Source organism: Bacillus rossius, chromosome 7 (assembly GCF_032445375.1).
Source record: "Bacillus rossius redtenbacheri isolate Brsri chromosome 7, Brsri_v3, whole genome shotgun sequence".
Classification (NCBI taxonomy): domain Eukaryota; kingdom Metazoa; phylum Arthropoda; class Insecta; order Phasmatodea; family Bacillidae; genus Bacillus; species Bacillus rossius.
This window is the reverse complement of record NC_086335.1, coordinates 24,970,848-24,990,729: the sequence shown is the minus strand read 5'-3', so window position 1 is coordinate 24,990,729 and position 19,882 is coordinate 24,970,848. Positions and strand designations below refer to the sequence as shown.

The window sequence follows — 19,882 nt, the reverse complement described above, 5'->3', positions numbered from 1 at the left end:
CAAATACCAGAATGCAGATAGTCTGTAACAATACAGACCTCACCGACTAGATATGGTCCAGATTGTTAATACTAACACATATGAAAAAATTGACTAGTTACTGAATATGTTGGAATTTTGTAAACCTGTTACTTTAGATGATTGGTGATGTAATAATGTCTCTTGGAAACTACATAAGATTTTAACTGCTGTTATTTCTCCATAAATCGCAAATCACCATGGCGGCCATTTTACGATCACGATTTAGTTCTTAAATTTTAAATTAGTTTATTTGTTGAGAGCCTGGTACAATGTGTCTGACCACTAAAGCGATCCGAGCCGCGTAGTGTATACTACTGCGTGGTTGCCAAAGTAGGCTCGGGTCGGGACGAATTTCGCTGTGAAGAAACAAAGGTTTTTAATACATGGAAAATTATTCCAAAGCCGAAAATTTGTACAGTGGTAGAATGAACATTTCTTAGTAACACGCAAACCTTGTGCGTCACACCAAAAACGAGCAGTTAAATCCAAAATGACAATTTTTTGCAACGATCCACAATAATGGATATTGCAAATGCAGTTTATGGAGTAGACAGTCAGTATGGAACCCAAAATAATCTAGAAACATTGCCCTATCTGAGGATAGTGATAAAAAGCACAAAGTTTAAACATGTTTCTATAAAATAGACCATTTAAATCATTAAAGTTAACGAATTCACTTTCATTCAATTTTAAGGAAATATAAATACATCTTACATAAACTTAAAGAGCCCAACGTGGAAATCGCTTAAAGTAAACGTTGTTGCATATTTATTCATCTTTAAATTGGTATATTTTTTAAGTGTCTCATACAATTAGTCTGACCACTAAAGCGATCCGAACCGCGTAGTGTATACTACTGCGAGGTTGTGGAAGTAGGCTCGGGTTGGGACGAATTTCGCTGTTAAGAAACAAAAAAATTTAATAGATGGAAAATTATCCCAAAGCAAAAATTTTGTACACTAGTAGAATGAACATTTCTTAGTAACACGTCATAAGTTTACCGATGAAACCTTGTGATCACACCAATAATGAGAAGTTGAGTCCTTAATGATAATTTCTACAATGATCCACAAAAATGTTTCGTAAATGTAATAACTTTACTACTTTTTTAAGTCGGTTCTCATTATGGTACCAAAGTAATATAAAATAATGTCTTACATGGTAATTGTGATAAACACCTCAAAGTTTAAACGTCCTATTATTAAATTGGTAATTTTAATCATAAAAGGTAAGAAAAAAAATATTTTTTTTTATAGAAATTTCACTACATGTTACATAAATATGTTGAGCGTAGCGTCAAAATTACTTCATAAATATTGTCTGCTTTTTTTTTCCAAGGTTTAAATGTGTATATTTTGAGTGTCTGGTACAATAGTCTGACCACTGATGTATTTCAAGCTGCGTAGTGTGTGTGCAGCAGTGTTAAAGTCGCTTGTGCTGGGACGTTTTTTGCTCCAGAAAACTAAGGTTTTTAATGTATGGTAATTCCAGACTGAATTTGACTCTGAAAGAATAAACGTTTCCTAACTACAAGTGATTTTTTCTGCAAACGTAGATAAAAATCTTCCAGGATGCGATTTGCTTAGGTAAAAATGTTAGTATGATCGACTCTTTAATTTCTAAATTATAAATAAATCACAACAATAGAACTTCCTAGAAAGTTGTGATAAACTGACGATATTGCGCGAGTAGCAGACCCGTACGTGACTACAGAGAAAGGCTATTTTCCTTGACCGTTAAGATTTCTGGGACGAACACCCTCTCACAGCTAGGGTCATAAAATACGGTCAAACTCTTGCAAAAACATCCACCACCGCTCTTTGCCACTAGCAATTTAACGAAGTCAGCTAGGCGCAGCACTCCAATAAATTAACTTAGAAAAAAATACTAAATATGTAATTCTATCAATACATTTTACAACACAACTTATGTTTTATTTATTTTCTGGAAAAAATAATATTATCATACGAATTATGTTATAAAAGTGACAAAACTCAATAAGTAAATTTATGGTGTATCGTTTTCTTCAATTGTTATGTAGTAAACTAATTTTATACAATTAAATATATATTTTTTATAATATAGGCTACATTAAAATTTTGCATAGTTCTGATCGAAAATAATATAATGTATTAGAAATAAAAAATAATTATATTTTTTGGTATTAAAATAATTTTTAATAATAAATTTTTTGTAACAAATACGAACACACATATATGAAACTAGAGGTCCTCTAGAATTTTTATTTACAAGTTCCAAGCAGAAATTGTTTAGCTATTGTTAATTTTATTGTCTCAAAAATCATTCATATAAGAAAAAAGAATATGTATATCTCAATAGATGTAAAATGAATACACCCTATCATATGCTTTAAATATATTTTAAGTAATCCTTAAATAAGACAAAGTTTATTGAGTGTCGCAGTACGCAGCGTGTTTCAAAGCACGCCGGCCGTGAAAGATCAGTACGGCCGCAGTACACTGCAACGCTCGGGCAGCTTTAATGAGGCAGCTAATTATGCTAGACTCTTCATAAATATACTATCTTAAAGCTAAAAGTATAAATATAAACATTTATTTAGACATTTTATCGCATTGGGCTCTTCAAATCGGTGTAAATCGTATTTTTATCTGGGTGGCAAAGATTAAAAAAATATTTCGTGAATTAATCTTAAATATTAAAAATTTAATTTTTTCTTACATTAATGGGTGAATTACAGTTTCTGGATTATTTTGGTAAGTTTACGGACAGTCAAAATTAAAAACTGTATAAATGGGTAGCATTTTAATATTTTTAATTTGCTGTCACCTAGGACTTAAATGCAAATTTTCGGTTATAACGCACAAGGTCTACAGCGGTAAACTTTCGGTATGTTATTAAGCACAGTCAACTCTACCAGAGTACAAAAATCTGGAGTAACACGAAAGTCTACACGGGGAAGGGCGGCTACCTGATCCGAGAATGAAGGATATGGCGAGATGGGAAGCGAAGATAAGAGCTGGTTATCGCGGTTCGCTTTCCGTCCGTGTTGGAGAGAGAGGGAGAGAGAGAGAAAGGCGATATTGTGGAAGACCTTCGAAAGAATCCCGCTAGATGGCAGGCCTCAGAGCTGCAACCTTCGACAACCTCCCCTCACAGAAGCTCACTCGCCACTAACTTGCTAAATCTAACCCGCTAGCTTATATACGTGCTGGCTGGCCTTACAGTAGTAATAAACAAGCATTTATGAAACACTTCAGCTCATTTCCAACAAATTCTGACGAATGAATGTTTTTTGTCCTGCACCAATCCCCTTAACAATTGGACCTAAAAAAAATATTTTTTTCCTAACAATATAATATATTTTATTACTACGTTGATAATGTAAATTAAGGTGTATATAAATAACTTCATAACTAATAACCGCAGTTGCACGTGAACAGTACACTGCTGGAAACTGCTATAAGATTTATGGACTGTTTAGCCTCAAATAAACGAAATGATCGTACATCTATATGACTGGATATTTGAATAACTACTACGCTAGATTCCAACTTAAGAGTTCTTTTTTCCGTTGCAAGTAGAGTGAACATGCACGTGCCAGAAAGGAAACTACTTTTTACATAGACTTAAAAGGTTTTCAAAAGTTCTTTCAATCATCCAAGATTTTTCTTAAGAGATCGCGTTTAAAGTAAATGAACTTGCTAACTGTAAATTAAAAAAAAATATCTTTGGATCATTTGTAATGGGTATTATTAGTCGATTCAAGGTGAAAATTTTCATCAGTGTGAGTAGCGGGTGGGCCTATAAAACGGAGCGGGCAATTGTTCCTTACTGCGATTCCAGTTTATATCAAAGTTAAGTAATTCATATTTACAAAATCGAATATATTTTTGTTACGTTGCAGTTTTGCATCACAAACATGTACAACTACTTACTTTATTTTAATATTTAATGTTAAAATACAATTAGATACTTTACACAGAACAGTTTTGACAATGTTACTTAGCGCTGATCCAGTTTATATAAAAGCTTTAAAATGCTCATCTTTAAATTCCAAAATATTTTGCTAATTTAACTGTTTAGCATAAAAATAAATTCAACTTCAAACTTTAATTTTTTACGTTAAAATACAATTAAGTAACTATGTAACACAGAACAATTGCTCCCCAGAACAATGTTACTCGAAGGTTTTATAAATATTTTCAAAATAAAAAATATGTATTGGTAATTATTCAGCTTTGCATCACAAACAGAACCAATTCTTTTCTTTGTTTTATTTTAAAATACAACTGGATAACCCAATAACGAACAATAATCGGCAGTAGTATATATTGGGGGCTCCTGGCGCAGGAGTAGGAGTGTGAAGCGTGGAACAGGTCAATGACGGACCACCCTGATGTCATGGCGGCCATATTAGGCGACCTTGACACATGACCTTGGACCATGACTTGACCTTTAATTTTGCCATATTGACATAAAGCGCCCAGCAGATGAAAACAATATTCGGACATGACATCAGAATTCAAGATGGCGACCGTGATGAAGATATAACATTTAAGGACTGGAGCTCTCAATTTCAAGATGGTGAAATTCAATTAAAAAGGTCAAGGTAAAGATCGTTGCCAAAGGTAAAATTCAAGTTCAAAGTCAGGGTCATCCAAGATGGCCGCCATGACGTCAGGTCGGTCGGTCATTGACCTGCTCTATACTCCGCGCTCATAGTCCTGTGCCAGGAGCCCCCAATGTATACTACTCCCCATGGTTCATAGAACTGCCAGGTGGCATCGGGGGGTCAGCACACATACCTCACGTTGTTGTGCCTCTGCACGTACATCTCGTGGAAGCGGGTCTGCTTGCTGGACATCTCCTGGCACGCGTCCGCCATCTTCAGCATGATGCTCCTCTTCACCTGCAACACAGTGTCGCGTCGGCACAACAGCGCCGCTCACGATTCCTTGACTTGATGTAAGCTTTTGGACATACGCCATTGCTAAAGCACATGTATGTCTGTAGAAGAAAACTACAAAAAACACAAAAGACAAAAAAAACAAACAAATTAAGCAAAAAATTGATGTTGTCAACAGGATATAAACACCACATAACATTCCATAACAGGAATATGGTCACAAACAAAGACAAAGGAAATTGACTAACAGAACGAAAAAAACAACAATTTCCTTTGTTTTTCTTTGTTTACCATATTACTGTTATGGAATATTATGTGGTGTTTATATCGTGTTGACAAAAGCAATTTTTTGCTTAATTTGTTTTTTTTTGTCTTTTGTGTTTTTTGTAGTTTTCTTCTACAGACATACATGTGCTTTAGCAGTGGCGTATGTCCAAAAGCTTACATCAAGTCATGCACTCCCATTGCACAAATCTTTCAAAGATAATATCACGATTCCTTGTTGAAGTTACATACTGAGTATAGCCAACCTCCGCATCCCATTCGGATCCCGGGTAAGGCATGCGTGTGAATCTTTCTCGTCTGACTTCGTAAGTCTATTAAACTGTCAAAACAAACTGTCAAACTGTCCAAGTAAATGGAAAACCGAATTTGCTTGGCTTCTGGTTTGTAGCCGCGTCCAAGGCGAATATATCACCGATGTTTCGGTTGACGTTGCAGTCGCCATCATTAGGGTAGAGTTACATACTGAGGTTATTACAAGTTCTCCAGCCTTTTAATACTTTCGACTGAGAGGGGAGTGTTTCCCGGTTGGCTGCAAATGTGGGTCAATCACAGCCTTCCGTTCGTCTGGTTGGCCCGTTGGTTTGGCCAGTTGGAGCTGGGCTTCTGTGATTGGCTAGGGGTGCTGGTAAATCTGTGGTCACTTATCTTCTGATTGGCTGGGCTGTTTGGCCAACCAGAGGCAACCTGTCTTTTGTTTGATGTAGAGCTAGGTATTGAAATTTTCTGAAGAGTGGATCCCTTATTCTGCTTAATTTGTAGCCATATTCTCTATTTATGTTTGCTGGGTGTTTTAATTTTTCTACTGTTTCTCAAATATATCTTTTCTTGTGTTACCGTTTCTGGTAACTGTTTTTGTAATTAATAATTTAATTATTTGGTTTGAGGCCACTTGTGGCGGCCTCAGTCGTCTTGGTTATTACTATTACCTTTATTTTGCGTAAAGTTTATTTTCAGATGAGTTAATTTTTTTAATAACATTATTTATGTGTATATATTATTTAATGGTGTATGTTATTATTTATTTATTGTAACTTTTTAATCGTATACCTTTTTTATTTTACGTTAAGTACCCTTATTCTGGAGTGGGACTTGCAAGAAATAACCAGAACGATCTAGCGGAGTGAGGGGTGGTAGTAGAGGAGGGGGGTGACGTCAGCTGACGTGACCAGGGGAGGCGACGGCCAGCTGTTAGCAGTGAGGAGTGTGTGTTTGACCGCCGGCCGCGGAACTACTCGGTGGAGAGTAGAATTTGCATCCCAGCGATGAGTAACTGGTGTTACGTTACGTGAATAAGATTTAATATGACGGTAACGCCACGACACCTTGGGCGAAGCAACATAAGTGGAGGTATACGAGAACGCGATATTTGGGGGCCTAGTGCACGGGCCACCGATATAGCGCGATGCAAGAGGCGCTAAAAAGTGAGTGGGGTTTACACCCGACCCCGGCAGTCACCAACTACAGAGGTATGCTTCAGTAACAAGTAAGTGCGAGAACTGGATTTTGTACTTTTTTGCCCAGCTGATATGACTTATGGAAGACGTGTTTGAAAGACAGAGTGCAGCGACGGGAATTGCTGGTTGAATTTATCTAGACTGAAGGACGTCACTATTTCGTTTCCTCCCCTCCCCTCCTCCGTAATAGACTTTGTGGGACTTTGGAATATAATTAAGTTTAGTGTAAGAGTGTCTGTATACAAAGGTCACCACATGTGTTGAATTCAATTATAGCAATTTAAATGATATCTCGAATTAACCTTTTAGATCCCTTTACCCTTTTACAGTACTTAATTTTGAGCATCTTGTTTTTGGTAATTCATTATTATAACTATCACAATAGGTTATGCAGGACTGTCGGTAAATTTAGCATGCTAATGATTTATTTTGCGCACTGGCCAAATGTTACACCAGTCCATGCGCGTCTGTTGAATTTAATTTTACTACACTTTCAATATCAGCATGGCAGTGGTGACGCGTATACGGGACTGGCGTGGCGAGTGCGGACGTGTGCAACTACCCCGGTATAAGGGGGGTTGGCCACAGGTTATTGTTATTTCATTATTCACAGTTATGTTTATTAGTTTTTTTATTTAATTGCATTAGGAGGACTCAAAGAACGTGAAACCGTTTGCTCAACGGCCGTCTAGTCATGTGTGGGTGTCGTTGTTTCGAGTGTACCCGAGGACGGCCGAAGAAGCTCGATGGTGACGTAGCCGAGTGACGCGCTCAGCGGTGGCGCGCGAGTGTGCGGCACGGGACTTGCAAGCCGGACTCGACAGCAGGAGGATGGTTCGGTGCGACCGTCTGGCCCGCGGTGTGGCAACGGCGCGGAGGCGCGTTGACCACCAGCTGGGGTCCCAGTCAACATGCTAAAAGTAAGGAGTCGACGCTCATACTTGTTATGGCCAGAATAGGCGAAGGTCGGGGCTGTGAAATACTACATGCTAAATAGACTGTGATTCGCAACATAATTTGACTTTCTTCAGGACCGGCAATAATTTTTGTAGTGGATGAATGAACTTAAAGAAGTTAATGAACTTGTCACTCGGGCCCACATAGTCATAATTTGGATGGAGTGCACGGACACAGTTCAAGTACGTTTACGTATTATCATGTGGACTGCCGTATGAGCCGCGAGCAAACGGGAAAGTGCACGCACAGGACAAAGAAAAACTTTAGATTTTTTGTTTAACTATAGTTTTATATATATATTTTTTTTGTATAGGGCATCTATGTGTTTCATGCGATGTATACGTGGAGGGGGTTGTAATCCTAGGTAGGTCTGATAGTAAATGTTGACTGCACTTAATTTTTTGTGTTTTTATAATGGTACTCACACATTGCCCGGGGAATAAGGAAATAAGCTATTTACCTTTGGTTGGCCTTGGGGCATGAGTGTGAGGAAGAATTGCTAATCGCGCTGTTGCGGGAGTTACGCAGCAGCGCGGTGGCACTTGTATTGTCGGATGTTGACTATGTTGTATAAATGGTCGAAATCAATGCTCTGTCTGGTTTCCAAGGAGTGTGGGTTTTCGTGTTTCTAGTCGCTGATATGTTCTTTAACCCTTGTGAACATTCGTCTGCCAGTTTGTCCTATATATACCTTGCCATAATAACATGGAAACTTGTACACACCAGATAAGTTTTCGGTTGGAGTTTTATATTTTACAGATGTGTGGCGAACTTGCATTGAAGACTCAACAATGTAGCTTGTCCCCATTAGTTAGAAAGGATTATGTACTGTACTTTGGATGTAGAATTGTGACCAGGGGTCAGGGAGGCAGGTGAAAAGCAAATCTTTGGGCAGGGGTTGCGGTTACTGAACTTCGGACATTTGATTGTTTCTTTAAATTCAGTATGTGAAATAAAATATACAATTAAACACTGGTTAGTACACATGGTTTCATTAAAATCAACTTAAAATATAACAGATAATGGATGGAAATAAATTTTATCTGGTACTTTTCTTCCTGTTGAAGAAGGTTGGGGACAATATTTAAATTTCTGCCCCGGGCGAAGGAAATATGGATCCGTTCCTAGCTCGCCAAGGAGAAGGATAGGACCCAGCAAGTTGTCGAACTAACTATATGACCGTGGTATCAGTTGCACCAAGTTGGAACCTTATATTCACCTAGTTTTGGGTTTCATAGAATTTAAATATTTTACCTAAGGGTCAAAATTGATGTTAATATTATTTATAACAAGTAATTATTACTTTGGAGAAAGAGTAAACCACTGACTAAAAAGAAGTTTGCTCTGCTCCAAATAAATATATAGTTTTTTATTTTTTAATATTAATAACTCCTATCAAAGTATAGAAAATAATATAAAGGTCATTAAGGGCGGATACAGGATTAACTTCTGGGGAGGAAAGATGGAGGGGGGCACTGGAGGGTTGTAAGACTCATTTTCCTTTGAAACCAGGGAAATGGTGAAACTTTCTCGGAAATGTTTCCCGAAGAGGGAGGAAGATGGAGTGTGGAGAAAGGAGGGTGGAGGGAGGAGGAAGGAGGGAGGAGGAAGGAGGGAGGAGGAAGGAGGAAGGAGGTGGAGGGAGTAGGGAGGAGGGAGGGTTGTGAGTGGAGGGAGCCGGGAGGAGGGTGGATGGTGGAGTGAGGAGGGAGGAAGGAGGAGGGAGGAGGGAGGTGGGAGGGTTGTGAGTGGAGGGAGCCGGGAGGATGGTGGATGGTGGAGGGAGGAGGGAGGAGGGAGGAGGGAGGAGGGAGGAGGGAGGGTGCCGGGAGGAGGGAGGGTTGTGAGTGGAGGGTTGTGAGTGGGGAGTGAGGAGGGAGGGTTGTGAGTGGAGGGAGGAGGGAGGAGGAGTGGATGGTGGAGGGAGGAGGGAGGAGGGAGGAGGGAGGGTTGTGAGAGGAGGGTAGATGGTGGAGGGTGGAGGGTGGAGGGAGGAGGGAGGGTTGTGAGAGGAGGGTGCCGGGAGGAGGGAGATGGGAGGAGGGAGGAGGGAGGAGTGAGGGAGGAGGGAGGAGGGAGACGGGAGACGGGATGAGGGAGGAGGGTGATGGGAGGAGGTGTGGAGGGAGGAGGGAGGAGGGAGGCGGGCCTCACCTCGGCCGCGATGTAGGCCGGGATGACGCTGAGCAGCAGCTGCTCCTGCTGCTCCTTCTCGCACTCGAGCTTGACGCGCGACTCGATGCACGTCCTGGTGCCCGCGAAGGTGTGTCGGTGCGCCGCCTCCGTCATGCGGCGGTAGTAGAGGCCGGCGCCGGTCGCGCACAGCAGGAAAACGCCCTCCGCGGCCAGCTGCCGGCACGTGTACACACCTGCTCACCCTGGAGGCAGGCATTCCACCCCCACCCTCGCGAATCATCTGCAACATTGCTGTTTCTCCCTTGTCCGTCTTCGCCTTGTTTCACCGAGACATCCAGGACGCGTTTACTTCCGCGCTGAATCATTGTGATTGGTGTGCTGATGGTAGACATGCACCCGGAAGAAACTCGACCGGTAACAAAATACATCTCACTTTCATCTCATTTTCACGAAAAAAAAATTCATGTCCTTAGTTGGCAACTTTCCCGTAAAAAAAGTATCTACATAAAATTCCAAATTTTGTGTTTTTGAACACTCAAGACGTTCCTCTATGTACCCTGAAAAAAAAAAAAAAAACGTTTCAAAATTTCGGCTGAGTTTTGAGAAAATGCCTGTGCAGTGACGCGGCCGTCGTCATGTTTTGATTCAATATAGTATTCAAGATTTTCTTTTATTAACGCGAGATAGTCCTCACTGTTTTCGCCGTCCTTCTGTTTTCTTGATACTAGCTGCATAGTGATCACGTGGCTTCCCAGAGATACTAAGGAAAATAGCGTAGCCGAGACTGTGTTCAATAACACAGGCCGGAGCTATTAATATTCTCCACCCTTATCTGTTTCTCATTTCAAGTGAATATTTTTTCAATATTGCTTAATATTCTTCTTCATGTGCATGTCCGCTGTCGGCAATCGCATCTATTCAGCGCAGAAGCGAAGGTGTCCTGATTGGCCCGGACAATAATAAGGCAGTGGCTTCTCTCGCGCAGAGACGGCCGCCAGTTGCAAGGAGGAAACCGCTGGCGCATGTTGCAGTCTGATGAACGTCAAGATTTGTTCGCGGAAAGTACGTGTCTATGGAGTGTGGCTACCCCCGCAACACCCGGGGGCCAGTAGAGTGCTCCCCGGGGGTGCGAGTCTCATGGAGTTTGAACTGATGGAAAGATTTCACGAAATAAAGACAATATTGAAACGAATAATAATAGTAAAATTCACTCTGGTATTTGACGATAATCTGTAGATAGTTAAAAAAAAATTGGTTGTCTGTAAAGTCGGTTTACGGACGGTAGTTTAACGTGACAAAGTCATTACAAAACATTGATGAAATGATTGCATAGTTTTATGAATAAAATTGAATCATTTTTATTGAATTATCACTATTTTGTATGGATACAAAGAAGGAGTGAAATTAAATCTACAATTAAATTGATAAATTTACTTTTATTTGCACTCATTAATTAAAATATGTTTATTAATTTAACGAAGAGATTATTTTAACTATAACTTTTATACATGTTTGCTATTTAACTTCTTCCAATGTTCTGTTAAGGATAGGACGATGATAGGAAAAGTAGGAAACGAATGGGAGTGTTTAAAAAAAAAGTCAAATCGATGGTTGTTCCAATCGAGTGGAAGAGAGATAGATGCGGCGCAAGCGTACAATGAGAGTAACGGGACACACCGTAACGGGACAATGTGCATTACGGGACACTTTTTCGTGCGTGCAGCCGGTGTTAATCGATTTATTAGACGTTGTCACGTCAAAAAATTCACCATTTATCTTGTTTCTAGCTATGGCACTTGTTCCATCAGACACGTTGTTTTCCACCGTCCAGAAACACAGCTTGTGTGAGAGCGTCCGCACTACCGTGGAAGAGTTCCCCCGTATTTTTGAGTGTCTTGACGGGGCTGAGCTATGCGGCTCTTCAATACTCACTCTGTTCAGCAACTGGATAGCAAAACGAACCGTATATAAAGCCAAATATGCTATAAGTTTGTTTAACAGCTTGAAATTAATTGGCTCATGAAGAAGCGTAAACAAAATTACCACTATGAAGAGAGTATTCTTAATAAAAAAGTGATAACGATACATTAGCAAGGAATAAGAGTTACAATAAATTGTAACACAAAATAGTTTTCCTATCCATATAGATAACAAACAGGGGGGATGGGGTCGTTATAATTTTGACTTCAAGTATTTGCATGGAAACGATTGGCTCGAGATGCCACCTGGCCTCTGTGGAGCAGTCGGACGCTGGCCTTAGGTGCGAGGGTTCTGGTTACGAGCCTCGGAGAACTGTGCCGTATAAATTCTCCAGAAAAATATGTTTGACGATAAAAATGTCTAACAAATAAATTAACGTAATAAGACAATGAGGAAGTGTGGTTTTCTCGTTACTGATAAGACTAACCGAGGAGCCGAAAATAAAAAGAAAACGGCAAGACACTGGACTGACGTAACAGAGAACCTCGTTTCAACTGCCGATCCAGCAATCCTGATCATGTACAAGCCCACCATTTGCTGTCGCGCGCCTACAATTTCACTCTGTGTGTTGTTTTCATTTATGTCGCATGCAGCTAGGAAGCTCGGGGCTACCCCATACAGGGCATCCATATAAGCCACACTGAGGGACCTACCTGGGGTCGCATACATTGAAGTGAGTTTAATATTCTCTATACCCTATATAATACGCAATTTAATAAAGTGAGTCGGTCAGCTGTAAGCGTGTTTCATTTATCGCAGCTATTTTAATTTTATATTTTTAGAGGTGATAGATGAATTCCGGTAGTTAATGTGTAATTCCGCTGTGCATTACAGAATAAGAGGGAACGGAACTTAAATCTATCGGCCGGAGTTATTGCGCAACTCAGGGCCGGATTAAAAACTGTCATCGCAACCAGGAGTAAGAGTTCGCTGCAAGGGCGTGCAGAGAGGAGCAGGGAAGAGCGTGGCCCCGCTCTGAAGAAACTCCTTCACCAGCTTAAAATAACGAATATACAGCTCAATTTATGGCCACTCAATGTGAAACAATATAAACTAAAAATTCTTCTCTTCGAACACGTATTACGACACAATCATAAGCACTGACACCACGTGTAAGGAACTAACATTCATAAATATCACGATTTACTTAAAAAATATACAGTTTGGAAAAAAACCCTTGAAGGTCATCAAACATCAGATAGCCGAAAATGGGTATTATGGCGTCATCTTTTGTAAAAGTTTCTGGAGGGGGAACACCAGATCAGCCACTTTTCTGTGAACGTGCTGTGTGTGAAGGAGGAGGGAGGGAGGGGAGTATTCCATGCCACTTCCCTTAGAACTCCAAAACTGTCCAATCAAAAATTTATTCTTGTGATAGCTTTATTTAGCTCCCATTCTTCCACAAATACTGGCTACGCCCAAGTTACCCAATATCTGTGTCGTGTGTTACCGTCTCAAATGATCTAATTGTCAACGAGACTTTGCGTCAAAAAAAAAGGTGCTTGAAGTATTGTGCAAACATAGTTTGTGCTTGTATGCCGTATATTTTTTTTTGTCACACAGTTATGAGCCAAGGCTATAAGCGACGGAAATTCCAAGCTATTAATACCACTTAAATCACATTTGGAGACCGGCGCTGCACAATGCGTATATGAGTCCTTCCGTCGAACCCGCGACCCTCGCTGCGAGAGAGTGACATGTGAACCCGCATCAGCCGTGGGAAACTGACTACATCTAGAACAAGTCACCTGCTTATGCTGCTGCTTATTCTATAAGATTGTAACCTGTGGGGTTGAGTATTGATGCTAGGTCCGGTTTTCTATCTGACCACATCCAAGTGAACATTAATTAAACCGTATTTATCCAAATGTCGACAATCCAAAATTAATCAAACCATAGAAGTAAGTACCACATATAATTACGGGTTGGTCTCAAACTAAAATATATTTTTTTGATAACAAGTATATGTTTTATGTATTATCATATATTTTTTAAATATCCTAATTACTGTTTGTACGTGTTGATTTATAAATATTTCTAGGACAAACATTTAAATAAGTGAGTTATCTTTAAGAATATTTTTGAACCAAAATAATTAAATGACATGAAAGATATTAATATGAGTCGGGTGACTGCGAATTAATGTCATTACGTTTTGTCTTATTATGAATCCCAAACGGTGCTTTACCCTGCAAGCGTCACTTGTTGTATTTGGTAGCCAAATACATGCAGTCAACTATATCAAACAGGTATTCATAATCGATTAACAACTGTCTCGTGATCCCTAATTATAAGACATGTATTATATTTTTGGGTGTTTCACACAACTTGGCTTCCCCAACCTCGTTCCAGAGTAACGGTTCGTTTGTTACGTGTGCTCTGTACGTATTTTCTTAATGTATTCAAAAGTGCTTCTCGGAGCAGTTCAGTATGATTTTATTATTGCCTTGACAGTGTAACTCGACACTTGCCCGTCGAAGTGACGCGGCAGTTGGCGAGCCGCAAGCCCAGTGCTTTTTGTCAAGGCGGTGTGTCACTGAACCAAAAGGTATCTGCTAATAATTTTTTTTTCTGTTCGCAGCAGTTACTGTCCAAATTCTGTTGAGAGCGAAGCCTCCGAAAACGAATGTACCTCGATGTATTGTCCCATGTCGAATAATCGCGTGTCATCAAGAGTACGGGTTTTGTGATGAATAAAAGTGTAACGCATGGCACACCCCTGTATTACATTTCACCTCTCGTGTCCCTCGTGTTATACACGAGAGGTTACAGGGAGAGGAGAGGAAGGTTGGGAAAGGAAGGGAGGGAGGGAGAGAGCTACCCGGCAGGAGACGTCCACGTCCCCCAGGCGCTGGTCGCGCAGCAAGGCGGCGAGCAGCAGGTGCGCCGCGGTGAGCAGCGCCGCCAGCAGCGCCGACACGGCCCCCGACACGGGCAGCATGGTGTGCGCCGCCAGCACCAGGCCGAACAGCGCCAGGGGCGGTGAGGGCCAGCCCAGCGCCAGCACCGCAGCGCCCGCGGCGGCCGCCAGCAGCAGCGAGGCGGCCAGCGAGGCGCGCGCCGACTGCCGGAACCAGGGGCACATGGTGGCCGCCAGCAGCGCGCCCGCCACCAGCGCCACGCCAGACAGCGCCATCACCGGCACCAGCGTCACCTGCGGGCGCACCGCGTCCCCCTCTCGCTCATCCGCTAGACTCCAATACCCTCTACACACTCGGGCAACTATCACCTGCTCATTGGCTACCGACGCGTGAGACGTCTCAACCAGGCTGTCCGTAATTCGGCACTTTCTTGGTTTGGTGTTCTCCATTGGCTCACAGTTCCCCGGATAAAATGTGTGCCAGTCGCAGAAGTGGTACGAAGGTATAGTTGTTTTGATGCTAGCCTATCGCGAAATGAATCTGCGAATTTTGCATGTCTCTACTCATCACTAGAGACCGAAAAAATTCGCGGCTTCAATGACCTCCAGGATGGACTCCAATATCCTCTACACACTCGGGCAAATGCCACCTGTACATCGGCTGCTGACTTGTGAGTCGTTCTCGACTGGGTGGCCTGTGATCCGACAATTCTATGAGTGAGGGTCTCTAATTGGCCCTCAGTCCTCCAGTTCAACAGTGAACCAATGGCAGAAGCAGCACTGAGGTATAATTATTTGAATTTTAGCGTAACACGAAACGAATACGCGAATTTTTCCGGTCTCTACTCATCACTCATCGATTCATCGACCAGCCGACTGAATGCAATGAAATGCTAGTGGAATGATGTGGGAAATAAGATAGCCAAAGGAAAAGGATGAAGCCAACTCGGCAGCCACAGCGACATAGGTCACGTTGCTCCCTTGCTGGAAATCTATCAGCTTCGCCTTGGTGGGTGGCGAGTTAATTGTCCACTTAACTGACTTGATGTTAGCTTTTAGACATACACCATTGCTAAGCACGAAAACACAGGTGCGACTGAGTAAGGGCTGCCGCCGATCCATCATATTGCCATCCGGGGCAGTTAGTGTGTGCGAGACCAGAAACCGAAGTTTCTATAACTCGCTTAGTGCATTGTAAATCAGGTGCACCCCACACTTTTGTAGAATCACTTGGATCAACGGGCGGGGCGCGTGTCTTGAGGGATAAGTTTGGCACACGGGCCTGTGTGTGCGCTGGTAGGTTGTGTAATTCTAGAAAAAATTACGTGTACCTAATTCGGCGGGGGAGAGAAGCTCCCCACCAGCTAGATCGGCTAACTGGCGTGATGTAGTGTCGTGTTGGTGTGCAATAGAGGCTTGTCGGTGTGCTGTAATTTCAAGTGACCTAGTTAAATTCGGGTGTGGCGTGTAGTGTAAAGCTGTGCAAGCCGCTCCTACGAACCCCTGGGAACACAGAAACATGCTAGGGTAGTTAGCCCATTATTGCATGTAACAAGGTAGTTCAGGCCGTCACTTCACACAGGCATATCATCGTGTGGTCGTGTTGGTGATACGATAAAAGAAATTACATAGATTAGTAAACACCTGGCCGCCTTAAGGACCGAACTATTGCGTTCCAATATAGTTCGGTCAAAGTTAGGCTAAACCAGTATTGTTGTAGCTAGCCCCCTGGCTGTTGTCTTCTAAACCTGAAAAATAGAAAGTGAAATTAATAAATGAAGGTCGTCCTATTCTATTATTGTTCGAGCAGAGAGATGCCCTCGTCCAGTATTTTTTTTTTTATTTATTTATTTATTTTTTGTTTTTAATTTTTATATATATTTTTTATTTTATTTTATTATTTTATAATTTTTTTTTTTATTTTTATTTTTTTTATTTTTAAATCTAGACTTAAAGCTACTGTACAAACCCCCAGAGCCCTGCCCTGACCGGCATGCATGCCTCTCGGCCCGGATCCCCAGCGAGGGCTGGGGTAGTTCCCTCTACCAGTTCACCTGCATGATTCTGCCTTGACAAGGTGCTACGACATGTGTGTGGATTGTCGCGCGTGTTGTAGTGGTGTAGCTGTAAAATGTTACGTACCCCGGGGAAGGGAAAATTAATTAGGTGATGATGGATTTACGGAACTAGCTTTTTTAATTCAAAATCCCATGCCTTTCCGAAACGCGGCCGGCACTGGAGGTGAAGCCTGCCAGGCGGGTCTCGCCCTTCAGACATAGGGAGTCAGCCCTAACAACACAGGCAGTGAATCTCCCGGGAGCCAAAACCTACACCTGCGTGCTTCGGACCATTTTGAATTAGCTAGGAGAGAGAAAAATGCAGAGAATGTAAGAAATTTAATTTGCTATTATTAAGTGGTGAGCTAGAAGTGTATTTTATTGTTATGATTCAAAATCCCCTGCCTTTCCGAAACGCGGCCGGCATTGGAGGTGAAACCTACCAGGCGGACCGCGCCCTTCAGACACAAGGAGTCAGCCCTAACATCACAGGCAGTGAACCCGAGGGGGCCGCACATACCTGCGTGCTTTGGACCATTTTGAATCGAAAGAAGTGGAGTTAATGATGCTGAAGTTATTTTGTAGCTTGTATTTATTTATTTTTATTGTTGTTATTATATATAGAAATTATAATTGTTTCACAATTCAAAATCCCATGCCTTTCCGAAACGCGGCCGGCACTGGAGGTGAAGCCTGCCAGGCGGGTCTCGCCCTTCAGGCATAGGGAGTCAGCCCTAACAACACAGGCAGTGAATCTCCCGGGAGCCAAAACCTACACCTGCGTGCTTCGGACCATTTTGAATTGTATAGGCCGTGTAAACTTTAAACTGTAGGCTCTGCGCGGTGTGAACACGCCCGGAGCTGGAATGCGACTGCCTTGGTGTCGGGAGAAAAAAACAGTTTTGTTTGGGGGCCCCCAGCGCCCCGACCAATCAGAGAGCTTCTAGGCCTGTGATTGGCCGGGGCCCCGAAAGCCCCCGCACGAGGTGTTCGGAGAGCTATTTTATGTAATTTAAAATTTATTGAAGACTTTTTTTAAAAACTGAATCCATGTCGCTTTCGTTTTGTAATAATTATTGTTTTAATTTAATCGAGGTTTTTTATGTTTTCGTTGCTCGGACGGGTCGTAAATCGCTATTGAATTTATCAGTGCGTTTTCGTGCTGTGGTAAATCTAGGTACATTTTATTATTATTCTTTGATATTATTTCGCGGATGTACGGAATTTTAAGTGCGTTGTGAATAGTTTCGTTACTCGTAAATCTGTTACAGTCTAAAATGGCCCTTAGGAAATTATTCTGTTTAACTTGTAGCCGATTTATATGGTGATTTGCAGCATAGCCCCAGACCTCGCAACCATATAGCAACTGCGGGCGTACAATTTGAGTGTAAAGTTGGAGTTTTTTCCTGCGTGGTAAATTAGGTGCTTTTAACATTGGGTACAGGCTTCTTAAGGATCCTGTTGCAATGTTTGTTGCTCGAGTAATGTGTTTGCTCCATAGTAATGTCCTGTCTAGCGTGAGTCCTAGATATTTTGCCTGTGAAACATTAGGAATAGGTTGGTGAAAAATTTCTAGTTCCCTGTCTGGTCTGCCTCTACGTTTTGAAATTACAAGCGTGGTTGATTTAGCTGCATTAATTTTAATTCGCCACCGAGTGTAGTATTGCTCAAGTGCAGTTAGCTGCCTTTGGACGCATACCATGGCATATCTTAGGTTACCAGATTGTTTAATTATGGCTGTATCATCCGCATACATCTGTACGTAGGCGTTTGCATGCGGTATGTCGGCTGTGTAAATATTATAGAAGAAAGGAGAGAGTGGGGAGCCTTGTGGCACTCCAGCTGTAAGTTCGCGAGTAGTCGATTTAGCCCCGTCCAGAGCAACATAAAAGTTACGACGCCATAGATAGTGGGCCACCAGGTATATATATGTGTCTGGAAAATTGAAGTTTATTAATTTTTGAATAAGACCCGGAATCCAGACTTTGTCGAATGCTTTTTCTGCGTCGAGCATTGTCATTACTGTGTAGGCTTTAGATGGGTTATTAAATCCGTCGGAAGCATCTTCAACGATTTTAATTAAGGGGTGGATTGTTGAGTGACCTTTCCTGAAACCAAACTGAATGTCTGGAATCACGTCGTGTTCCTCTGCGTGTGTTTGAAGGCGCGAGAGTAAGGCTTTTTCAAAAATTTTACTCATACTGTTTAGAAGACTTATAGGTCGCCTGTTTTCTGGGATGGCTGGGTTTTTCCCTGGTTTAGGAATTGTGATTATTTTTGCAAGTTTCCAGGAATCGGGGTAAGTTTTGTGTGTTAGTATTGCGTTGAATATCGCCAGTAAATATTCGAGTGCCTCGAGAGGGAGTTTTTTAAGTGTTTCGTAGTTTATTGCGTCCGTGCCGCCTGATTTGTTGTTCGGACTGGCTTTAATTAGCTTTAAAAGTTCCCTTAACGTTATGGGTTCAGGAACAGACTGCGTGCCTGTTTGTAAAAAGTTATTTACCGCCTGTGTTGTTGTTAAAGTGAAGTTTCTGTCATTTACGTCTGTGTTCGGGGAGAATTGTTTCTCCAGTAGGTCTGCGACTGCGTTGGCCTTGTCTTCTGCGATGTATTTAGCCCCGGTGGCTGTTATAATAGCTGGGGTTGAAATAAATTTTTTGTTGCCGCGGAGCCTGCGAGATAGTTTCCACATTTCCTGCGGTTTTGTGGCTACTTCGTTTATTAAGTTTCCGAATTGATTTATTTTTTCCTGTTTTAATTTGCGCTGTACGAGATTATTCAGTCTGTTGTATTCGTTTCTGGCTTCTGTTGTGCGGAGCCTTTGTGCTCTGTTTCTGGCTTGCCGCCTAAGAGAAATGTAATAATCCAGATCGGGGTAGTGTGTTCGAGTGAACTGCCTTTTTGTTTCAAAGCGAGAGTGTTTTTTAATGGCATTTTTTACTGTGTCCGTGAAAAGTTTTACGTGTGGATTTATTTCCTCGGGTGAATTTATTTCGGGGGGCTGATTTAGGGTGTCTATAAGTTCTATCTTAAACCCGTCCCAATCTGTAATCTTTAGTTTATTATTAAAGAGTTGTATGTTGGATGTAGCATTAAAAGTTATTTGTGTTAGCACCGGTAAATGATCGGAGTTTAGTTCATCTAAGGTTTCTGTATTTATCTGAGCGTTTGGAATGTTGGTTAGGGCTATGTCTAAAATTTCTGGGGTGCCACCATTTACTGGATAGCATGTCGGGGAGTCAGG

General features: G+C 41.7%; 1 protein-coding gene across 1 annotated transcript in view; it reads right to left on the bottom strand.

Annotated features, from left to right (window-relative positions):
- LOC134533756 (adenylate cyclase type 2) overlaps positions 1-19,882 on the bottom strand; it is a 507,221-nt gene that overhangs the window by 63,393 nt on the left and 423,946 nt on the right. Inside the window, exons 5-7 of the mRNA XM_063371388.1 lie at positions 14,543-14,875; positions 9,760-9,954; positions 4,809-4,912 (exon numbers count right to left, since the gene is read on the bottom strand). Coding sequence (XP_063227458.1) covers positions 4,809-4,912; positions 9,760-9,954; positions 14,543-14,875 — 632 coding nt within the window. The remainder of the gene's footprint in view (positions 1-4,808; positions 4,913-9,759; positions 9,955-14,542; positions 14,876-19,882) is intronic.